The sequence below is a fragment of the Lycorma delicatula genome, chromosome 1 (assembly GCF_047948215.1).
Source record: "Lycorma delicatula isolate Av1 chromosome 1, ASM4794821v1, whole genome shotgun sequence".
NCBI lineage: Eukaryota > Metazoa > Arthropoda > Insecta > Hemiptera > Fulgoridae > Lycorma > Lycorma delicatula.
The window spans coordinates 262,641,974-262,661,730 of record NC_134455.1 but is presented as its reverse complement, the minus strand read 5'-3'; the positions used below and the strand labels follow the sequence as shown (position 1 = coordinate 262,661,730).

General features: G+C 29.4%; 1 protein-coding gene across 1 annotated transcript in view; it reads right to left on the bottom strand.

Moving 5' to 3' along the window:
- Positions 1-19,757, bottom strand: part of Dhc93AB (Dynein heavy chain at 93AB) — a 493,152-nt gene that overhangs the window by 299,720 nt on the left and 173,675 nt on the right. Inside the window, exon 26 of the mRNA XM_075354875.1 lies at positions 10,075-10,104. Coding sequence (XP_075210990.1) covers positions 10,075-10,104 — 30 coding nt within the window. The remainder of the gene's footprint in view (positions 1-10,074; positions 10,105-19,757) is intronic.

The following is a 19,757-nucleotide window of genomic DNA, read 5'->3' as shown; positions in this document are numbered from 1 at the left end:
GGGAAAGGTCAGATGGGATGAGACAGAGGGTGGGCATTACATGCATGATTTCTTTACAAATGTTGTTGGTTTGCAGAACGCCTCTTGGGTGCACCCTAATAAATATGTAATGCAATTTCTTTCCAGCCATGGTGTTTTTAGGGACAGACTATAGAAATTCAGCCTGGTAGATTGTGGGATGTGTCCTCAGTCTGGACAACTGGATGACAACTACCGTATTCTTTATGAGTGCTCAACTTAATGTGCACAGAGACCATTTGTCGATTTGATCTTATTGGGTTGGTGTTGGATCTCCGTGTAAACTGGAGGAACCAGGCGAAATGGGCAATAGTGGAGAGTTTTATAGTGTACTTGGCAAAGGAAAGGATTGCTGAGGGGATCTAGAAGCCTGTTTTGATTTCTCTTGTATTCTATTTTTGTTGATGTTTTGTTTTATAGATTATGGTTTTGTCCTTTGTTTTGTTTTGTTTCAATATTACTGTGTTGTTATTCTTCCGTGCAATAATTTTATGTTTCGTGTTGTGTGTTGAACTTACTTTTACCTTCTACGGGTAGGGTAGTTCAGGTTCTTTGTTTAGTTAAGTTTTTTCAGTCTTACTTAAGACTTGGCAAAATGTGTTTTTGTTTTGAGTTCATTAAATAGTAGTGCCCAATGGGAATGTCACTTGTGGCATTCACATCAGTGGCACCCTGATGGAGGCCAACTGAAATATGTTGAAAGCCGAATTTTCAATGATGACCGAGGTTTCAGGGCTAGGAACAGATGGGGTGGCAGATCCTAACAACTATAAGGCAATCTCACTCCTAGGCACAACATACAAAATTCTTTCAAGAATTTATATTTAAAATTAAAACTCAAGAAAGAACTAGGAGAATACCAGAGAGGTTTCAGACCCTGTTGGAGCTGTCCAGACCAGATCATGAGTCTCAAGCTAATAATGGATTAACAGGAAAAGAAACAGAGACATGGTGGTAACATTTGTAGACTTCAAAAAAGTATACAATTGCATCCACAGATAATCACTACTAAAAATTCTAAGACACCTTGGAGTAATCTGAAATTAATAAACGTGATAAAACTGACCCTCACAAATACTAAGTCAAAAATGAAATTCAGAGGCAAACTCTTGGAATCATTTGAGACTAAAACAGGACTGTGCCAAGGCAATGAGCTGTCACCACTACTATTGAACTGTGCTCTGGAAATGGTAAGGAGGGAATAGCTCAAAAAAGTCTCCCAAAAATAAAAAAGGCCAAAAAAAAACTGCCTTTTTTGACTTGGCACTGCTAGAAAATGACATCAACGAAGCTAAAGCATAGATATTAGAACTTCAAAAAATTGCAAATATAATTGGCCTCAAAATATCATTCAAACAAAAATTATGCCCCAAAAACCAATTTAATTAAAAAGTAAACATAAATGGTAAATAAGCCAAAATAGTTATGCAATTTAAATATCTTAGAGAAATAGTAATAAACAACCTAAATGAAAAAAACCTCAATCTAAACAAGAACAAACTAGCTAAGGCACAAAAATTAACATGATACACTGCAGTAAAATTTATCTATCCATAAACGCAAAAATATGACACTACAACTATTGTAAAACTAGAAGCCACATACGTAGTAAGTACACTTTTTCACCTGAACAAACAATCAAAACCTGACAGACTCCAGAAAAATCTATCCAAAATTGGAAGAACCTGCTTCAACAAAATGTATCAGAAAGACAACCAGTGGTGGACTGCACCCAACAAAGTTGTATTCAAAGAGGTTAAGAGACGATAAGTTGTGCAAGGAAAGTCTCTGAAGGAAACTGGCCTTTCACCATAAGACACCACAGACAAGATAAAATTAAAACTAAAAAATCATGGACAAAAACACTTGCTTCACACTCACAAGAAAAAACTCACAACATAAACATTTTCAACCCAGGAAGGGTACAGAGATCTGAATGTATGAAAAAGTTCTGGCAAGACCACAAGGCTCAGACAGTCCTCGACGAGACTTGAATAATGAACTGACTAAAATGATCATAAGCGGTCATAAAGGATGAAAAAAAAAATTTTACCATGTGTGTTGTTTTAATCAGTAATTATTGTTTTAATTTTAGAAAATTAAATGTTCTACCTGAAGTTGTTTATAACATAAATAAATATAGAAAATCAAAGATTCAATAAGAATCTATAAAGTGCAGAAGCTATAAATAAAACTTTACATTGTTTCTTCATATTGCTTGTCCTAAAATAAAGTGAATATTATATAATTAACTTAGAATTTAGCATAAACCTAGGCAAATTAATAATGAAACAGACATTTCCTTAAGTGGAAGAAACACATTTACAAAATAAATGTTTTCTAAAAAATTGTCACAATTTTAAAATAAAATTAATTTAGAAAGTAAATATTTTTTTCTCTTAAAATGACAAAATTTGACAATAAGAAATACTTTTTTTCACTTTTCTTCTGAAAATAACATTAAGCCAACAACTGTTAAGAAGGTTTATCAATTTTTTTTATCATTAGTCACTTACTGCACACATTCTTCTGCACAATATTCTAAAAAAAATAATTAAATGTCACCATTTTATCATTGCTGTTAATAAAAGAAGGGTTAGCAGCACTAGGTATTAAGAAATCTGTAACTAATATAATACTACTGATATTAAATATTTAATTTGTCCTTGAAAGTAGAGAACACTATGAAGAACATTTTCAAATATTGCGCTAATTTTGGGTACTAGTGGAATTAGAAAGCCTGAGGCTAAGGGGTATTTTACATCCCTAATGTCATATTTTATTTTACTTTTTCTTTAAAATAGAATGAATTTTAGAAAAAAAAGTTTGAATGTGGTAATAGACCTTTTTTTTATTTAAGGGTATGAGAGATCTAGAATGCTTAGTGGTGCAAGGGGGAACCAAGACTTCAATTGATTTAATTATCATCCAAACATGCAGAACATCATTTTAAAAAAAAAGAACCTGAATATTGCAATGTTAAAAATATTTTATCTTTAATATCAGATCTAAACTTTAGTTAGATGGATTCCAGTGATTTCAGAGTATAGTTTAGAAGGCCTGTGGTACAAAGGAATCCGAATATCTTTGACATCAGAATTCTTACTTGCCACAAACCTAGGCAGAGGTTAAGAGAGTGAAAACATATTGAAAAAGAAAAATTCAAATATTGAAGAATTCCCATGACATCACTCAAGGAGATTTACTGAAGTTAAATCTCATTATGATCAGCTTTTGGATTTAAAAATATCAGACCTAATAGTGAGATGGTTCTATGACAAATAGTTTTTTTTTCCAATAAGACAATTTTTTTATACATTAAGTGCATTTTCATGAATGTAGAGGAGAAATTTGGTTGAGGATTGATGGAATAACTTAATTCTTACATAGTGTGTATCACTACAAAAGAATTAGTGTTTAAAACAGTGAAATAACTTTTTACACTTTTCAGTGGTCACTGGATTACACTTGACAAACAAACAATTATAATCTGAATCTGTGTAATAACGTAGATATATAATATCACACCAATCTATAAAAATCTCTGCAGTTTATTTAAGTTTACTCTAATTCCTATAAAAATTCATAGTAGCGTTATGTAAAATTCAATAGCGTTATGTTGTCAGTTGAACAATAAGTAATTAAGTACCAGTAGCTCCTTGCTGAATCCCAATAACAACCTTCAAATCTACAAATAGTGTCCATAGCATTGCTCACTGTCACCAAGATGATTATTCGATTATGATAAAGCAATTGTGGCATGTGCCCACAGAACTGATAAATTGTCTTTATGATGTTACACAAATAATGCAATATTTTTTATCAGACCTCATATTTCTTAGAAATAAGTTTTTTATTGATTTAGCTTTGATGTAGTTACTAATACTTTAAGTGGCAGTGATATTACCTAAATTATTTTTGATTGCAGTGTTCTTTATTAAACCTCATACTTTTCCTTGAAATTTTGTCTATTTAGCTTTATTTTAGTTAATAATTTAATTGTTTTTGTTGAGCACTTAATTCTTCTGTATAGAGAAATATTAGGGTAAAAATATGTAGCTGCATCCAGCTGTAGATTAATTAGAATATAAACTTTAGATTCATTAAATTTGGAAGTTACATGAGTCAAAATAGACCATGTTACATAACAACAGCATTTCTGTTTCACAACATTTTCTGATGAATTTTGATTTTAACAATGCTGTTTCTAAAACAATATATTTTAGCAGCTAAAAATTATGAGATTAAACAATCTATACGTAAAGTGTTCCTGATTAATGTGTGTTACTAAGTGATGTCCAAAGCCAAGATTAATTTCTGGCATGAACATAATTATCCAGAATACAGTCACCCATAAGATTAGAGAAATGTTTATTAAGAAAATGTTAAATATAATTTAAAACATATCTACAAAAATTCTAAGGTTATTAAGATACAGGAGAGAACAAAGTGCACATCATAACAGCATAAACATGCTATTAAATCATTCTATGAAAGGTCAGTGCACACTTAAAAGATCTCTTAATTTTTTATCATAGAGTAATGGTTGCAACAGCAGCTAAGTGTGAAGCAGAAATATTCAATGAAGAATTGATTGAAAATTTTTAAACAGTTTTTTAATTAGTTTTTTTCTTTTCATAATTGGCTAATTTGATTTTATTTGCTGCAGAATCATTTGCTATTATGGAAAAATGTTCAGAGGTTATATGTGTGATAGAAATGCCAATTTCTTTTTAAATACCAGCCTTCAAAGACAATAGACAAAGCAGAAAAATAAAAAGAACAGCATTTAATTATAATCAGGTTTGGCAGTTTTCATATGCTACAAAATTCATCATTCTTAAATAATTGGCTTAGGCTGTATTTAGTAAATAAATTAAATGAGGGAAAATATAAAAATCCATATTTTAACTTGCATTCAAATTATAATCCATTATTTTTATATTTTTAAAAGATTTTATAGTCTAAATCTGTTAAAAAAACTGTAGTAAAGAACTTTTTGCTTTCTTTATAAAAAATAAATGCCATATTTCTTGTTTTAATGAGGTTTTTAATGAAGTAACTTAAAAAAAGACAGGTTTAAGTTTGTGTATACCAAAACATTTTTTTAAGATTCTTTCTTTGCTTTACATCCACTCAAACATGGATGTTTTCTTTTGTTAGCAAAAAAATTATCTAATAACTTGCTAAAGCATCAAAAAAATTAATTGATTTTTAAACTATTAAACTTAGTAGTAAAATCATAATTTTAGTTCATGCATACAGAGAAATCCTAACCAGAGTATGGCAATATGTAAGACTTGATTTATTACTAAAATAAAAACTGAATGGAAGTTAGTCAAACAGAATTCTTTTGCTATTTTATAAAAATATTACATGCTTACAACTAATTTTTTTCTCGAATTTAAGTGAAAATGAGATTTACAGTGTTTAATTCTTACAGTAATGCATACTCTGATCTGGTTATTACTTATTTTCAAATAAATATTTAGTAAAAAAATACTGATTGTACAGAAAAGAATATCAAGGTTTTTCATTTGTAATAATACTCTTGATGAGATATCAGTGTGATTTAAGGCTAGAATGAGAGAGCAAAACGGACAATTTTGGTTGTGCACATGGCCATAGATTGATTTCCTTTCTTTCTGCCTTTGTTTCTTTCTTTCTGAGCCTCTACCAAAGATGGCAACTTGCGAAAAAAAAACTTTCTGTATTTTGCAGTTGGCTGAAAGTGAATCTACAGTTACAGTTCAATGTTAGAAAGTTTAATCATGATCCTCCACATGATAATGATATCTGGAAATGGAAGAGTATGGGACGATTATGGGTGTCTGAAGAAAATGTTGAATGTGTCAGGGTGTCTTTCCTGGGTAATCTTGGAAAAATTTTTAGGAAGGCCTGCCATGAACTAGCAATGCCAATAATGGTAATGTTTTAAAGAAATGCTTACCTATGCATCCATATCATTTACAGATGTTACAGGTTTAGTGAAAAATATAATACACATAATGTCCATATCTGGGAGTTAGAAAATCGCTATGAACTCTCACAATGTGAAAGAGACTCCCCAAAATTAGGTTTTTATTGTGCAATAACCCAATGGCAAGTTGGGCTATTCTTTTTCGCTGAAGTAAGATAACAGAAATCGCTCATTTGAATTTGCTGCTTACATGGCTCTTTCCTTAGCTGCAAGATAGATCAGAGAATTTTATTTGCCAAAAGGTAGTATGCTTACACTCACTGGCATAACTCTGCACAGGATCGGTTGAGTTAACCACTGGACTAATTGGGATGAGCCTGATGTCAGAGTTTGTTTGGAGCTGCTCTCAAAAGTCACCTGATCTTACTCCATGTGATATTTTCTTTGGGGGTTTTATAAAGAGTCTTGTGTATTTGCCTTAGTACTGGATATTTTATTTAGCTAAACAAACCCATTTAAAATTATTTTTTTTTTAATTATGATAAACACATTTATTTGAGTGAGTAAAATAAATTCATTTCTGTATTATGAATTTTTGACAAAAAAGAAAAGATGGCCAAAAGATTTTTTGGCCTTAAAAGAAATGTTATCACATGCAAAATTTAAAACAAATATTTGGATTCATCATTAAAATACTTTTGATTAACAGAAACAATTTTTAGTAAAATTATTATTATAGACTACTTTATGGAAAAATTTCAACACCAAGATAAAAAGCTACAACTCTATCACAAAGACTAACTTAAAAAAAAATGTGAAACTATATCTTAAAATATACATGTACATAACAAAAAGTCAAATACTTACATAGATAAGATGATGTATCATTTCTATAAACCAAATATTTACAATGACCTACTAAAACACTAAGCCATTATAACTACCTTAAATAAGTAGTGCAAAAGTAGGCAAACCTCCATTTTTATAATATGATAGAATTTTTAATCCTACTTCAGGCATAAGAATAATGTAAGATGTTAATAATGCTGTATACACACTTAAGGGGACAAAATATATTTCGGAATGTAATGCAAATTAATTCACCAAATCAAACTGAACAGGATTAAGTAAAATATTTGAAGCTTTACAATACAAAACATGAAATATTATTATTATCATGCCATAATTCTACAACCACTACTACTACTACTACTACTACTTTTACTACTAAGCATTTACATTATACATTATTTCTGTGTGTTCAATGAAATTAACAAACTGAAATGTGAAACTTTTTAAATATTCATCAAAGCAAATGAATAAATTAATTACTCAGAATTTTCTTTTAATGCAATATAATATTCTTTAATATTAAAAAAGCTTAACACAGAATTTAATTCAAATTTATTGATTAGTTTAACATAAACCAGTTCAATGTATATCAGTTTTAAAGTGAAATATTACACACACTTAAATGGATACATTTACAGCTGTTCATTAAAAACTATGAGCAAAAAAAATAAAAAATAAAGAACTAAACATATCAAAATCCAGTCAATTAAATTGTAATTTATAAATACTATTTTCTGTCGAGCTTTTTTTTAAATACATTCACTTGCATAATTTGTTTATTTGTCATCTTAAAGTAATTGGTATTAGATAAGGTGATTAATTTATATAATAAAATAAGAAGTAAAACATATTATTTTAAAATAATATAAATCTATAATTTATATTGAATTTAAAAAGGTTTATTTGAATACATATGGGAACATAATACGGCTAAAACCATTAATGGAGAAACTCATCATCTACGAATAAGTAAAAGAATTATTCTTATAAAGATGTAGTATCTCTCACTTTAATAAATTAACAAGTAAGATTAAAACTGTACATTTTTATTATTATAGTAGCTTACAACTCATGAACTGAAATTGTATGATTTTTAAATTCTTCATAAATACATTGCCTTTATTATTTTTTATTATTTCAGTAATGATTTTCTGTTCCTTTAGAGATTTCTTTTACAGTTTAGTTCTTATTATATCAATGTTGTCTACATATTGTATCAAAATCATATTCTCTTTGTTTCTCATTATTCCTTCTAGTATAATCCTGTACTTCGTAATTGTAAAGTTCCATTTTATTGACATTTAAGAATGTTATATCATCATCCCAGGAAACTTTAATATCCTGTTCTTCTTAATCATCTCTTGCGTAATATCATGATAAAATATGATTTAGAGAAAGCTTTTCTGTTTCCTGAAGACATTTAGTCAGTAAGTTACAGATCTTCTGTCTTGTACAAGTGCTCTGTAAATAAGATGTGGCAGAAAATATTTAAAATAAAGAATCTTGACTAACTCAGCCTCCAATCTCTTCTCACTCTTCTCAGAAATCAGAGAATCTTTGAGAGTTTGACTGAAATACATCATTAATGGATCATTCTATACAAGTCAGGAATTCAAGTAAAATCTAAAATTCAGCAGTATTAATAAACTTTATTGTTTGATGTAAATAATACGAGGGTTAAAATTAAAACTATAATGAAAATAAAAAAAAATTTATTTGTAACAAGTTCTTACATAGTTGCCACTCCGATTTAAACATTTGTCATAGCGTGGTACCAACTTTTCAATACCTCGTCATATAACGGAGCCTCCTGTGTTTTCAGCCATGTTTCTATGCTGGTCTGCAGTTCGATGTCTATGCCAAAATGTTGTCCTCCTAGCCAGCGTTTCATGTGAGCAAAGAGGTGAAAATCGGATGGAGCCAAGTCCACACTGTATGGTGGGTGATCAAACACTTCCCAACGAAAATGCTGCAGGAGCTTCTTTGTTACAACTGCAGTGTGTGGCCAAACATTGTCATGGAGAAAGGCAATGCCTGATGACAACATTCCTCTCCGCTTATTCTGAATTGCCCTTTGTAGACGTTGAAGAGTCACGCAGTATGAGGCTGCAGTGATGGTCATGCCACGTTCCATGAATTCCACCACAAGAACTCCATTCCGGTCCCAGAACACAGTAGCCATACAATTTCTGTTGGAGAAGGTTCGCTTGAACTTCTTTGGTTTACTGGGTGAATGAGAATGCATCCACTGTTTGGATTGTTCTTTTGTTTCTTCAGTTTCAAAACGGACCCATGTCTCGTCCCCTGTGACAATTTTGTTCAAAAAATCTTCTCTTTCATTGTGGTAGTGCTGGAGAAATGTTAGGGAGGCGTGCATTCTCATAGTTTTGTGATGGTCGGATAGCATCTTGGGAACCCATCTCGCACACAGTTTGCGGTTCTGAAGTCTCTCACTCACAATGTGTAGAGAGCTGACCTTGAAATTTCAGGAAACGAATCACTCAATACAGAAATTGTGAACCGACGATTTTCTCGAATTGCCTCATCCACTCGCTCAACGAGATCATCGGTTGACACTCGGTTCCTTCCCTGACCGCCTGCATCATGAACATCTGCACGTCCTGCTTTAAAGTTCCTGCACCATTGTCGTACTTAGCTGTCACTTACTGAAGTTTCACCGTACATATTACTTATTCGTATGAATTTCTGCTGCATTACACCCTTCAGCCTGAAGAAATCCAATTACCGCACGCACTTCACACTTGGCGGGGGATGCTATTGTTGTTGACATGTTTACGTGCTAGCTGCGTGTTCAGAACTAAACGAAGTGACGCGGCGTGATTGAAGGCCATACTATAGACGCTGCGCAACACGTATGCGCAAACGTTCATCCGATTTTTGCGCGGGGTTTTATTTCGCGACCGATCGGACCTTGAAAAAATAACCCTCGTAACTTTTGATTTTTAATATCATTGTTTTCTAATTCACTGTAAGCTGATGAATTTCAGCTTCATCATAATAGTAGTGGAAACATTAAAATAAAATTAAGAAAATAAAGAACACTACACAAGATAATTTTCATAAAAATGTTTAAATTAGTTCCCGAAAAGATATAGAAATTTTTTTTTTTTTTAATTTAACTTAAGGTTACTGACTCAAGAGGAAAACAAAAAGATTTAAAATTCCTACCTAAATTGATTGAGTATATACAAATTAGTACAAGCAATATTATAAAATGGTCTTTAAGAAAGTATTTGAAAATACATATATTAATGGATACTCACAGCAAAATCTTCAGGAAGAGATGATAAGCTCTGAAGTTGCAGCATGTAAAAAAAAACGTAAAAAAAAGATTTGTAATAATTTTATCAAACATGGCCTATTGGTACAATTATACAATAAAAATAATTTATAAAAACCACTTACCAACAACTTTTTTATCTGTGTTCAAGTACTTCTGGATACCAAATCCATCTTCAGGAACTCAAAAAACTTTTATATTATTCTTAAAATAACTAAAACTCATTCATTGTATGCAAGTCATTATATAAAATGTAAAAATTTACAACAGTGGTCTTCATGTTTTAAAAAAATTATGTCGACTTAGTGTCCAGTCATAATAAAATTTTCCACCATTATCACATATAAAATGATTTGGTATCAGAGATATAATTTTGCACACAGGAATTGTATTTTATTATTAAGTTAATTTTACTCTTTTCCACAAAGCTATGAATTACCAGTAAACATACAAATTTTAGGTATACTGATTAACTTTTTAAAATTAGAATATTTAATCGTGAATTACATCACACATTTAATAATACAAAAAAAAAAAGTGCTATAATAGTATGTGATATAAAAACATATCTGAATAATTGTGATCTGTTAGAATGCGAATGAACCTGATGCATGTAAGAGTTAGCCTTCAACCAACTAACAAATGCCCCATTTGAATTTTGAAAATCAGACAATTGTTTGCAGAGATATTATAAGAACAACCCATTGCATCTAACACAACTGTGCCCTAGGGGCACCCCATTTTTACTAGTTGATAGTGATAACTGGTCTAGCATCACATAAGGTGTTTGCATCACCTCACCACTCTAACCTCACAAACAGTTCCCACAGGAAGTCCATTATTATTAAAAAAAGATTTTTCAAATTAATATTATATTATTTAACATAAATTTAATCCTCTTATTTCTGTAATATTATTCATTTGATTGTTTTGAATTTCAGAATTCCAACCCGGGGTCATACATGTAAATTGGTTCAGCCACTGAGCTGCTGAAGTGGAACAAATATACAAATAAACAGCTAAATACGTTACACTCCTATTTGGGCAGTCATGTAAAAAGTAGAGGTGGAAATAAATTTGAAAATAAATTAACTGATAAAACTTCTTTTTCTTGTAATATTGAGTGGTTCCTTATTTAATTTTCTTGAATATGTTAAATATTTCACAGAGCGAACAGGACACGAATTCAACCAAACTCTAAATCTCAAGTAAATGCAACACAAATATCACATATATACTAATGAATTTTAACAAAGATATATTTATAAAACTTTTAAAACTAAATAAATACTATACAATAAATAAAAAAGGTCATCACTAAAAATACTGTAACAAAAGATAGTCTTATAAAATTAACTATGATATTCATACTTTTTACTCATATACACAGCTGTTTTCCAAGCATTCATAAACATTTGTTTTGTTGAACATGTATTAATATTAATTAAATCAGATGAACAAAAAGACATGATTAGAGAAGGAACTGCACACCATTAAAAAATAAGTCTACCATCGAAAAATTACAAATAAGAGTTAGAAATTATTATTTTCGAAGAACATAGTTGGGAAAAAGTTCAACAGATTCTTGAATAGGATGGTAATAAAACTGAGTGACAAGGTAACATACTTAGCACTATAAAGTTATAATTAAAGAAGTTTAATAGTGCACTTAACTTTGAATACTTTATGTACTTTAAATATTTCAAAATGTTTTAATAGTGCAGTTACTTTAATAGTAAAGTTAGTGCACTATTAAAAAGAATGGTTGATACTCAACTTCAAACTTAAATTTTATACATCTGTAATCAGTAACTAGCCAAGTGAAGCTGTATGCTAACAAGCTCAAAGATAAGCATAAAAAATAAAATAAACTTAAAAATAAAGAACAATTAAAATGAAAACACTTTTTTACAAATTATATTATAAACATACAAACTTATTGTGTTTATTAGTCTTCTACAGACACAAACATGAATGATAGACCAAACAAATCTGCCTTATCACTTTCAGGGTTAGATAAAAGTTCAAAAACTACTGTTGTTGATTACCTCATCTTCAAGATTCACACTATAATAGAGTTGATTCCGTGGAAAACAGTATGTGAAGTGTATTATTTCATAATTATTTTATTTTTTTTTAATGTGAATAAAGAAAATAAATAAGCATTTAGCGCAGTTATTAATCTACAATAGCTTTTATCAAGAATGTCTAAGTTGTTGCTCCCCAGTAGAAAAAGTATGTAGTAAAAATAAAAAGTGTTTACAGTTCAACAATAACTTTTGTAGTTTTTTCATAAGCAGATTATTTCAGAATAATTTTTCATATTTAAGTTCACAGGTGCTAAGCTGAGGATGACTAATGGTATAAAGTTTTATGAAACATCTGTTGCCAAAAGAACTGAAGTCTATTTACTGAACTATTTACAATAACTGTTTTACTATCTTCTTGAAACCAATTAACATTGCTTAATTTACAAGAAGGATACAAAATTTGAGTCATGTAAACTTCTGGGTTTACTGTTAAAAGTGAAACAAATACTTTAATGATTACATAAACGCAAAGACTTAATATACCAGATCTATCCTTTGAGACAGTAAGGATTCTCCATGTGGCTGTTTTGGAAATAAATATAATCTGAGATAAAAAAATTAGCTTTTATTTAAGTAAAAAATTTTATTTTAGTCTTCATTTCATAAATGTCAAATATCAACCATCAGTTATATCTAATTATAGAACATTATATCCAGTTATTTTGAATAGATTTTAATTTTTCTCAATAACCTGAAGTTTATGTACGAAATAGGTCAAATCTGCTTCCAAGGAAGTTTTTTATCCTGTGGTTAATGATGGTTTTTTATTTGTGGGGATCAAGTACAGACTCTGTTGACAAAACTTCTATCTGGATTATACTCTAGGTTTTGAAGGAGAATTTGTACTAGAAAACCTCAGTTTAGACAAATCAATCCTTAAGCTTTGCAAGTGCATTGGTTAAAAAAAAATAAAACTATAAAATATAAAGATAATGGGGAAGAACTGGAGTTCTAAGGTAGAACAAAAATGGTAAGAGAAAATAAACAGAGATTATAGCCTAGGACAAAGAAATAAAAGAGAAACTAAACTACCAAATTTTACCAAATATATAGTCAAAATATGTTTATTAAAACATATTAAAGAATATTCCTCATCAATTACTTCAAGGAAATGAATTTAAATTATTTATTAAGTATAAAGTGACTTTTGAGATACCAGTTATAAAATATTTTCTACCAACAATAAAATGTCTTAACCCAACCAAAATGAAAATATGATAATTTTCACGAGGATAAAGAAAACAAATATTACATTAAAAAGTACAGTAAACCAAATAAACTAAAAGTAAATTAGTTAATATTATTATAAATGTTATTTATTTATATTATTAATGACTAAGTATACTTAAAAAAATCTTAGTAGTCAACTTACGTTTTACAGAATATTATTATCTGAAAATCACACACATTATTACTTTGTATTACCTAAAACATAAAGTATACAATCACAAACACAGGGATACATAGACAAAAACAATGACAATACAGAATAAACAAAAAGACACAAATAAGGAATTGACAAAATGAATTATTAAACAATAGAAGAAAATTTAAAAAAGACATTAATTGTACTTCAATACAACCATAAAAATAATAAGCAACATAAAACCACAAAGAACACACAGAAACATATACATCAGACATGCACAAAGTTAAAATTGATACTGACAGAGAAGAAACAAAGAAAATTGAAAATAATGAAATGTATAACAGTGATAACAAATACAGTGACAAGGTTCAGGAAATGTTACACAATAAAAGCATAAATATGTAGGTATGTGTTCTTTCACAAGGGTTTGAGTCTATATTCTTATTTAGTGCAAAAATAATTTATTACCTTTATTTATCCTGTTAGTCATGCAGTCCAAAAAAGTGTAAATCCTAAAAATTTACTCAATTTTCTAACAAAAAAAATTTAATCATATATAAAAACATTAATAGATTATTGTGATAAACACAATTATACATTAAAGAATAAATAGATATAGTAAAGAGTTTTTTAAATTTGAAGTAATATCTTTAGCTATGATAGAACATGTGACAACATCATTAAATTGCCAAATGCAAATAAAATGACTCTAAACATTATATACAGAGTGATTCAGTAGGATAGGACAATACTTTGATAACTCATTCTAAAGGCTAAAAATAAGAAAAAAGTTCATATAAACATAGGTCTGAAAACGCTTCGTTAGCGAGTTATACAGAGTGAAAGATTTCGCCCGAGTTTCAGTTCCTCTGGGTAAATTAAGGCTTTCTGAAATTCTGGGAAGGTCAATTAAGATTTTTTCAGCTTCTGTTAACAGTTGTTTAATCTATAACCTCGAGATGATAACCATGAAGTTATCATCTCGAGGTGTTCAGAAATCCCTTTTAGCATATGGTTTTAACTACCATGAGATTCCAAATAAATCATTACAATACTAGTTTTATTTTGAGATTCCAAGTCGAATCATAATTTACTTGCCAGCCAGGCAAAGAAATGAGAGTCCACATGGAATTCCATGTAGTACTTTCTTTCTACACACGTGATTGCAAAAGGAAGAACATTAATCAGTTTTAATAAATTGTCGTAAAGTTGAAAGTCTTAGCTTTAATTTGATACTTTAATGTTTTAAAAAGTTACAAAATAAAGAAGTTACAAGGATAATTAGATTAGGATTACTGATTTTTATTTTTATTTTTGACGTGATTATTTTAATTTTGCAAGATATGCAATGGAAAGTACGGATGAAAACACACTAAGTCACACAGCACACAAACGCTAACAAAATGCCAAATGTGTCAAATTCGATTTTGTAATTGATGCTTTTTTGAAAAACATAAGATAAAAAATTAAAGTTATTTTGATATTAAGATATAAATTAGTATTCCATTTACCATTATATTTTATAATTATTGAACATGTAATTAAATTAACCTTTTGTATCTTTTTCTGTTAATTGTAATAATAATTAAACACTTTTTTGTCATTTGCAATAAGACAGGAGCTGATATTTTTGGGGGTTAATAAGCTTACCTTTTATAGAATTCTTTTTATCCACTTTTTGTTTAATTTTATTACCAAAATTTATCAAATAGGCCTAGGTCTATTATAAATTTCAATAAATCAATTATGTTTCAGTAAAGTTACTATAAAAAATCAATTTTATATAAAAAAAAGTATTATTTCATAAATACTATTGCATATGAAAAAGTATTATACTATTTGATTTTTATTTGAGTCCAATGACACGTAATGCACATTATAATTTTAATTTTGCTAAGATTCCACATGAAATCACACTTGGCTAAAAACTGTTACTCCAGGGTATTTAACTGCTCTGGAAGCCAAGATATCCCACTTGGAAGAATTTTGGAAATTAAGGAACCAAAACAAAAAGAAACTTAAGAATCAGACATTTTGTGGTTACTTAGTCAGCATGCAGATAGAAGAAAAGTAAAAAAAAAAAAGAAATGTTGGCATGTCACACTGAAATTTGATTGATCCAAGCACATAAAGAATGGCTTGGCAAACAAGTTATTAATTTGTATATAACCCTTATAGTATAATAGTATTATCTATATATGGAGTGTTTGTCAAATTAGAATGTTGTTTTTATCAAATACGTGTATAAATTTTACACTTTTTGTATGTGTCGAGTGACCAATTGCTTTCCCTCTTTTTTAAATTTTTATTTATTTTTTATTACTATCATTTCTAATTCATTTAACTAACATTTATCAACAGCAGTAGTAATTTGTTTCACAACCATAGGTGACTTTCCTGTTAAATAGAAAACATTGCATATGCATAGATATACACTTGCATGACTGAACTTAAAAAAATACAATTAGTTATGATTTGCAGCAGCTTTCTTCTACTTATGAAAGTAGTGATCAGATTTTGTAACAACAATGTATATGCCTTTATAATATTAAATATTAAGTATAAAATTTGCAAAATTAAATTGGGAAAAGATTGTTACGGTAAGTCTTCTTCACTGGAACAGCTTGATTCATCTGATAGTAAACTTACAAAACTTAAGACATAAATAAATGACAGTAAGGACATTCATTAATTCACTGATATTACAATGGAACCTCTATCAGCAGAAGTAGTAGTTTTAATCTTTTACAGAGAATCTCTTTTATGTATAACCTAATAGAATGATTATGCTGTTACCACCTATTAATTATTATACAAATGTTTTTTGTACAATGTTTTAAAATCAATATTACTTTGGTGAAATTGATTTGATAACTAACTATATAACTTATAAGTGGTACATTCCTTTTTTTACATTGGGCTTGTGCCAGTTTCTAACACAACAGGTAACAAAAATGCTGAATAATACATCACCAAAAGATCTTCATATTCTAATTCAAAGAAAAACTTACCAGATTTTTAATAAAATACAGACTATTTATAGCCGTAGTTTAATAAAAATGTAGTATTTTTAAACTGATCGTTCAAGCAACAACAACTACATAGAAAGTAATAGTTTATTTCCTTGCTTTATTCCTACCAAGTTATGAATAAATTGTAACAAAAAATTTAAATCAATAAAAAAACAAATCATAAAATTTTTGAGGTATCACAACAGTAAACTACAATTTTTCAAACAAGTAAGAATAAATTTATCTTAATTTACTCATATATAATCTGCTAAAATAATTAGTAATAACACTGGTCAAGATAAAATTTGGAACTGAAAAGAGAGGTGTTCTACGTGGTATTTTATATGCTGAATTTGAATATGTATTCCGAAACAACACTTCACATAACATTCTTAAGTTACAACCCTTAAATTTATTTGTTCCATCATTCGTGGAACAAAAAATAAGTTAGTAAATCAACACCATGAAATGGTGTTGTTACCAATTCCGATTGCTCCAACTTCTTGGAAAAAAATTTCTGATTCCCCAAAAGGCTCAACCGATAAATCCTCAACTTCAGTAGATATTAATTGCACTCCATAAGAATGAAATACTGAACCTCACCTCATCACACAAGCAGAACTGAGCGACTAATTCATGACTTGTATTTGTCGAAACTACATGCAGCATTCTCAGATTTACGTCTTAAAGAATGGAATTTATAAACCAAGGATACTAAAATTTCAGTATGTCGAAATCGAAATGAAAATTTACTGAACTATTTTAAAAGAAATGGTTTAATTTATTCCTACCATGATGTTAGCGGGCTGATGTTCTGAACTGGACATTGAATATATTATTCATGATTGGTGTTTATTTATAGACTAATCAAAAAGAAGCTTAAAGGCAGTGTTGTTACATAACTCGAATAGGTTTTTCTTCTATACTGGTAGCACATGCTGTAGGAATAAAAGAAACATATGAAAGTATGTCAAAAATTTTAAAAGCTATTAAGTATGATCAACACTCATGGCAAATCATTGCTGACCTAAAAGTGATAGGGCTTCTTCTTGGTCTCAAGAGTGGTTTTACAAAATATATGTGTTTCTTGTGTTTGTGGGATAGTCAGGCAACAGATAAAAATGTTGTCAATATTCCCCTGTCAAAGCAGATTGTATTATTTTACCACCTCTTCATATAAAATTAGGCCTGATGAAGAATTTTTTAAAAGTATTTATAAATAGCATACAAAATATTTGTGTTTGTGAGATAGTCGGGCTACAGATAAACACTACGTAGTTAAGGACTGGCCAAAGAGAAATCAGTTTACCCCAGGAAAGAAAAATGTTGTTAATATTCCCCTTGTTGAAGCAGACTGTATTATTTTACCACCTCTACACATAAAACTAGTCCTGATGAAGAATTTTGTAAAAGCATTAGATAAATTGTTTTGAAAACAGAATATTTACAAATAAGCAACTCAAAATTTGAAACAGTGTTTAATATTAACTATAACATAATAATTGGAATCATTTGAGTTAGTTGATTGATGCATTAGACTAACTGCAAAACACGACATAATTCAGTTTAATTTTAAAGAATGAAACTGTAACTTTTAAAAGTGTATAAATAATTACCTAAATAGAACAAGTAATTTTTCTATCAAGCTCAAAAAACTATGTATAGACCAATTACTAAAGAAGGATTTGACAACCCATGCTCCAAAGATTAAAGAATGAACTGGAACCAATCAGAAACATCTTTGGGTTATATAAAGAGGATTGAGCATCATTATGTGGGTAACTGCTAAATTTAGTAATGGGGAAGACCTAAAACAGAGTGGTGAAATGATAAGTAGTGTTAAAAGTTACTAAAGTTGAGAATTAGAATTAATATTGAATGAATTAACAAAAATGTACAATCTCAAATTATTAAGCATGAAAGAAGTCTATAAGTAAAATTTTACTGCTCTTAAAGAAATGATATACTATAAGAGAATTTTACCTGCAATTTAAAGGCACAAGTGAACATAGTAAATGATAATGTAGAAGAATTAAAAACTAATAATTAGTTTTTATTTAATGAATAGTATTTAGTATGGAATAATATTTAATGAACTGAATGAGAATTCAAAAGAACATTAATTAAGACCAAATTGTATTCAGAAAAAACACATGTACAGAGCAATCTTAAATGTTAACCAGTGGCAGTTCGCATACAGGCACTGTGGAACTGCAGCATCCCCAATTTCCACTTGATATTATCAAAAAAATTTTAATATAATAAGCCCTTTTTTCTTTAATTCTTTCTTTATACTTGAACAATATATAATCCTTAAGCTTAATGTCAGTAGCCATCCCCCAATTATGAAAAAGATACAAAATTTTTTATATGGAACTGTGTGCTTCACAGTTCCAATGGTGTGGTGTTTGGCTGTTGTGCACATGCACACATTGGAAGCTGCATGCAAGGCTGCAAGGGAGAGAGAACACTGTTCCTCCTTTTCTGTGCCGACCCTGGCATGTGGTGGAAGGTAGTTTTTTTTAGTCCACGAGTGTTGTGCTTAAAAATTGTGTACGGTAAGTTTCTGAATAAATTTTTTTTTATACATGTTTGTTTCTTTTTACACAATTTTAAAACAAAGGTTAAACATTTTCTGGAGCAGCACCCCCACTAATTTTAGCTTTGAGCCACTACTGATCTTAACTATGGTTATTCTTAAAGGTAGGATGAACAAAATAAAAATAAAAACAAAAAAGACATGATGTAGACTGGAATAAAAAGTTTTAGATTTTAATGAATACACAGAAAAAAAGAATAAATGATTGTGATAAGAGAAGACCAGAAAATAGTACAATACAGAAAGGAGTGAGACAATAATGTAGTCTATTCTGATTGCTTTTTAATAATATATAAAAATGTAACAAAAAATCTGAATAAAAATTTTGACTGCAAACTAACATTCTCAGGGGAAACTATTAAGATGTTAAGATTTCCTGGTTATATTGTTCATCTAGTGGAAATGACAAATTTATTACAGAAATACTGAGCTATAGAGATTCATTTATAAGAGAAAAATTTTAATTTTAAACACCTGAATTGAAGAGAAATTTTGGCCATCTGAAATGAATAAAAGAAATATATGATTCTAACTGAGAAAAAAGGTACATGTTCAAAAGGCAGACCAAGAAGGTAGATAAATGGTGGTATAAGACAG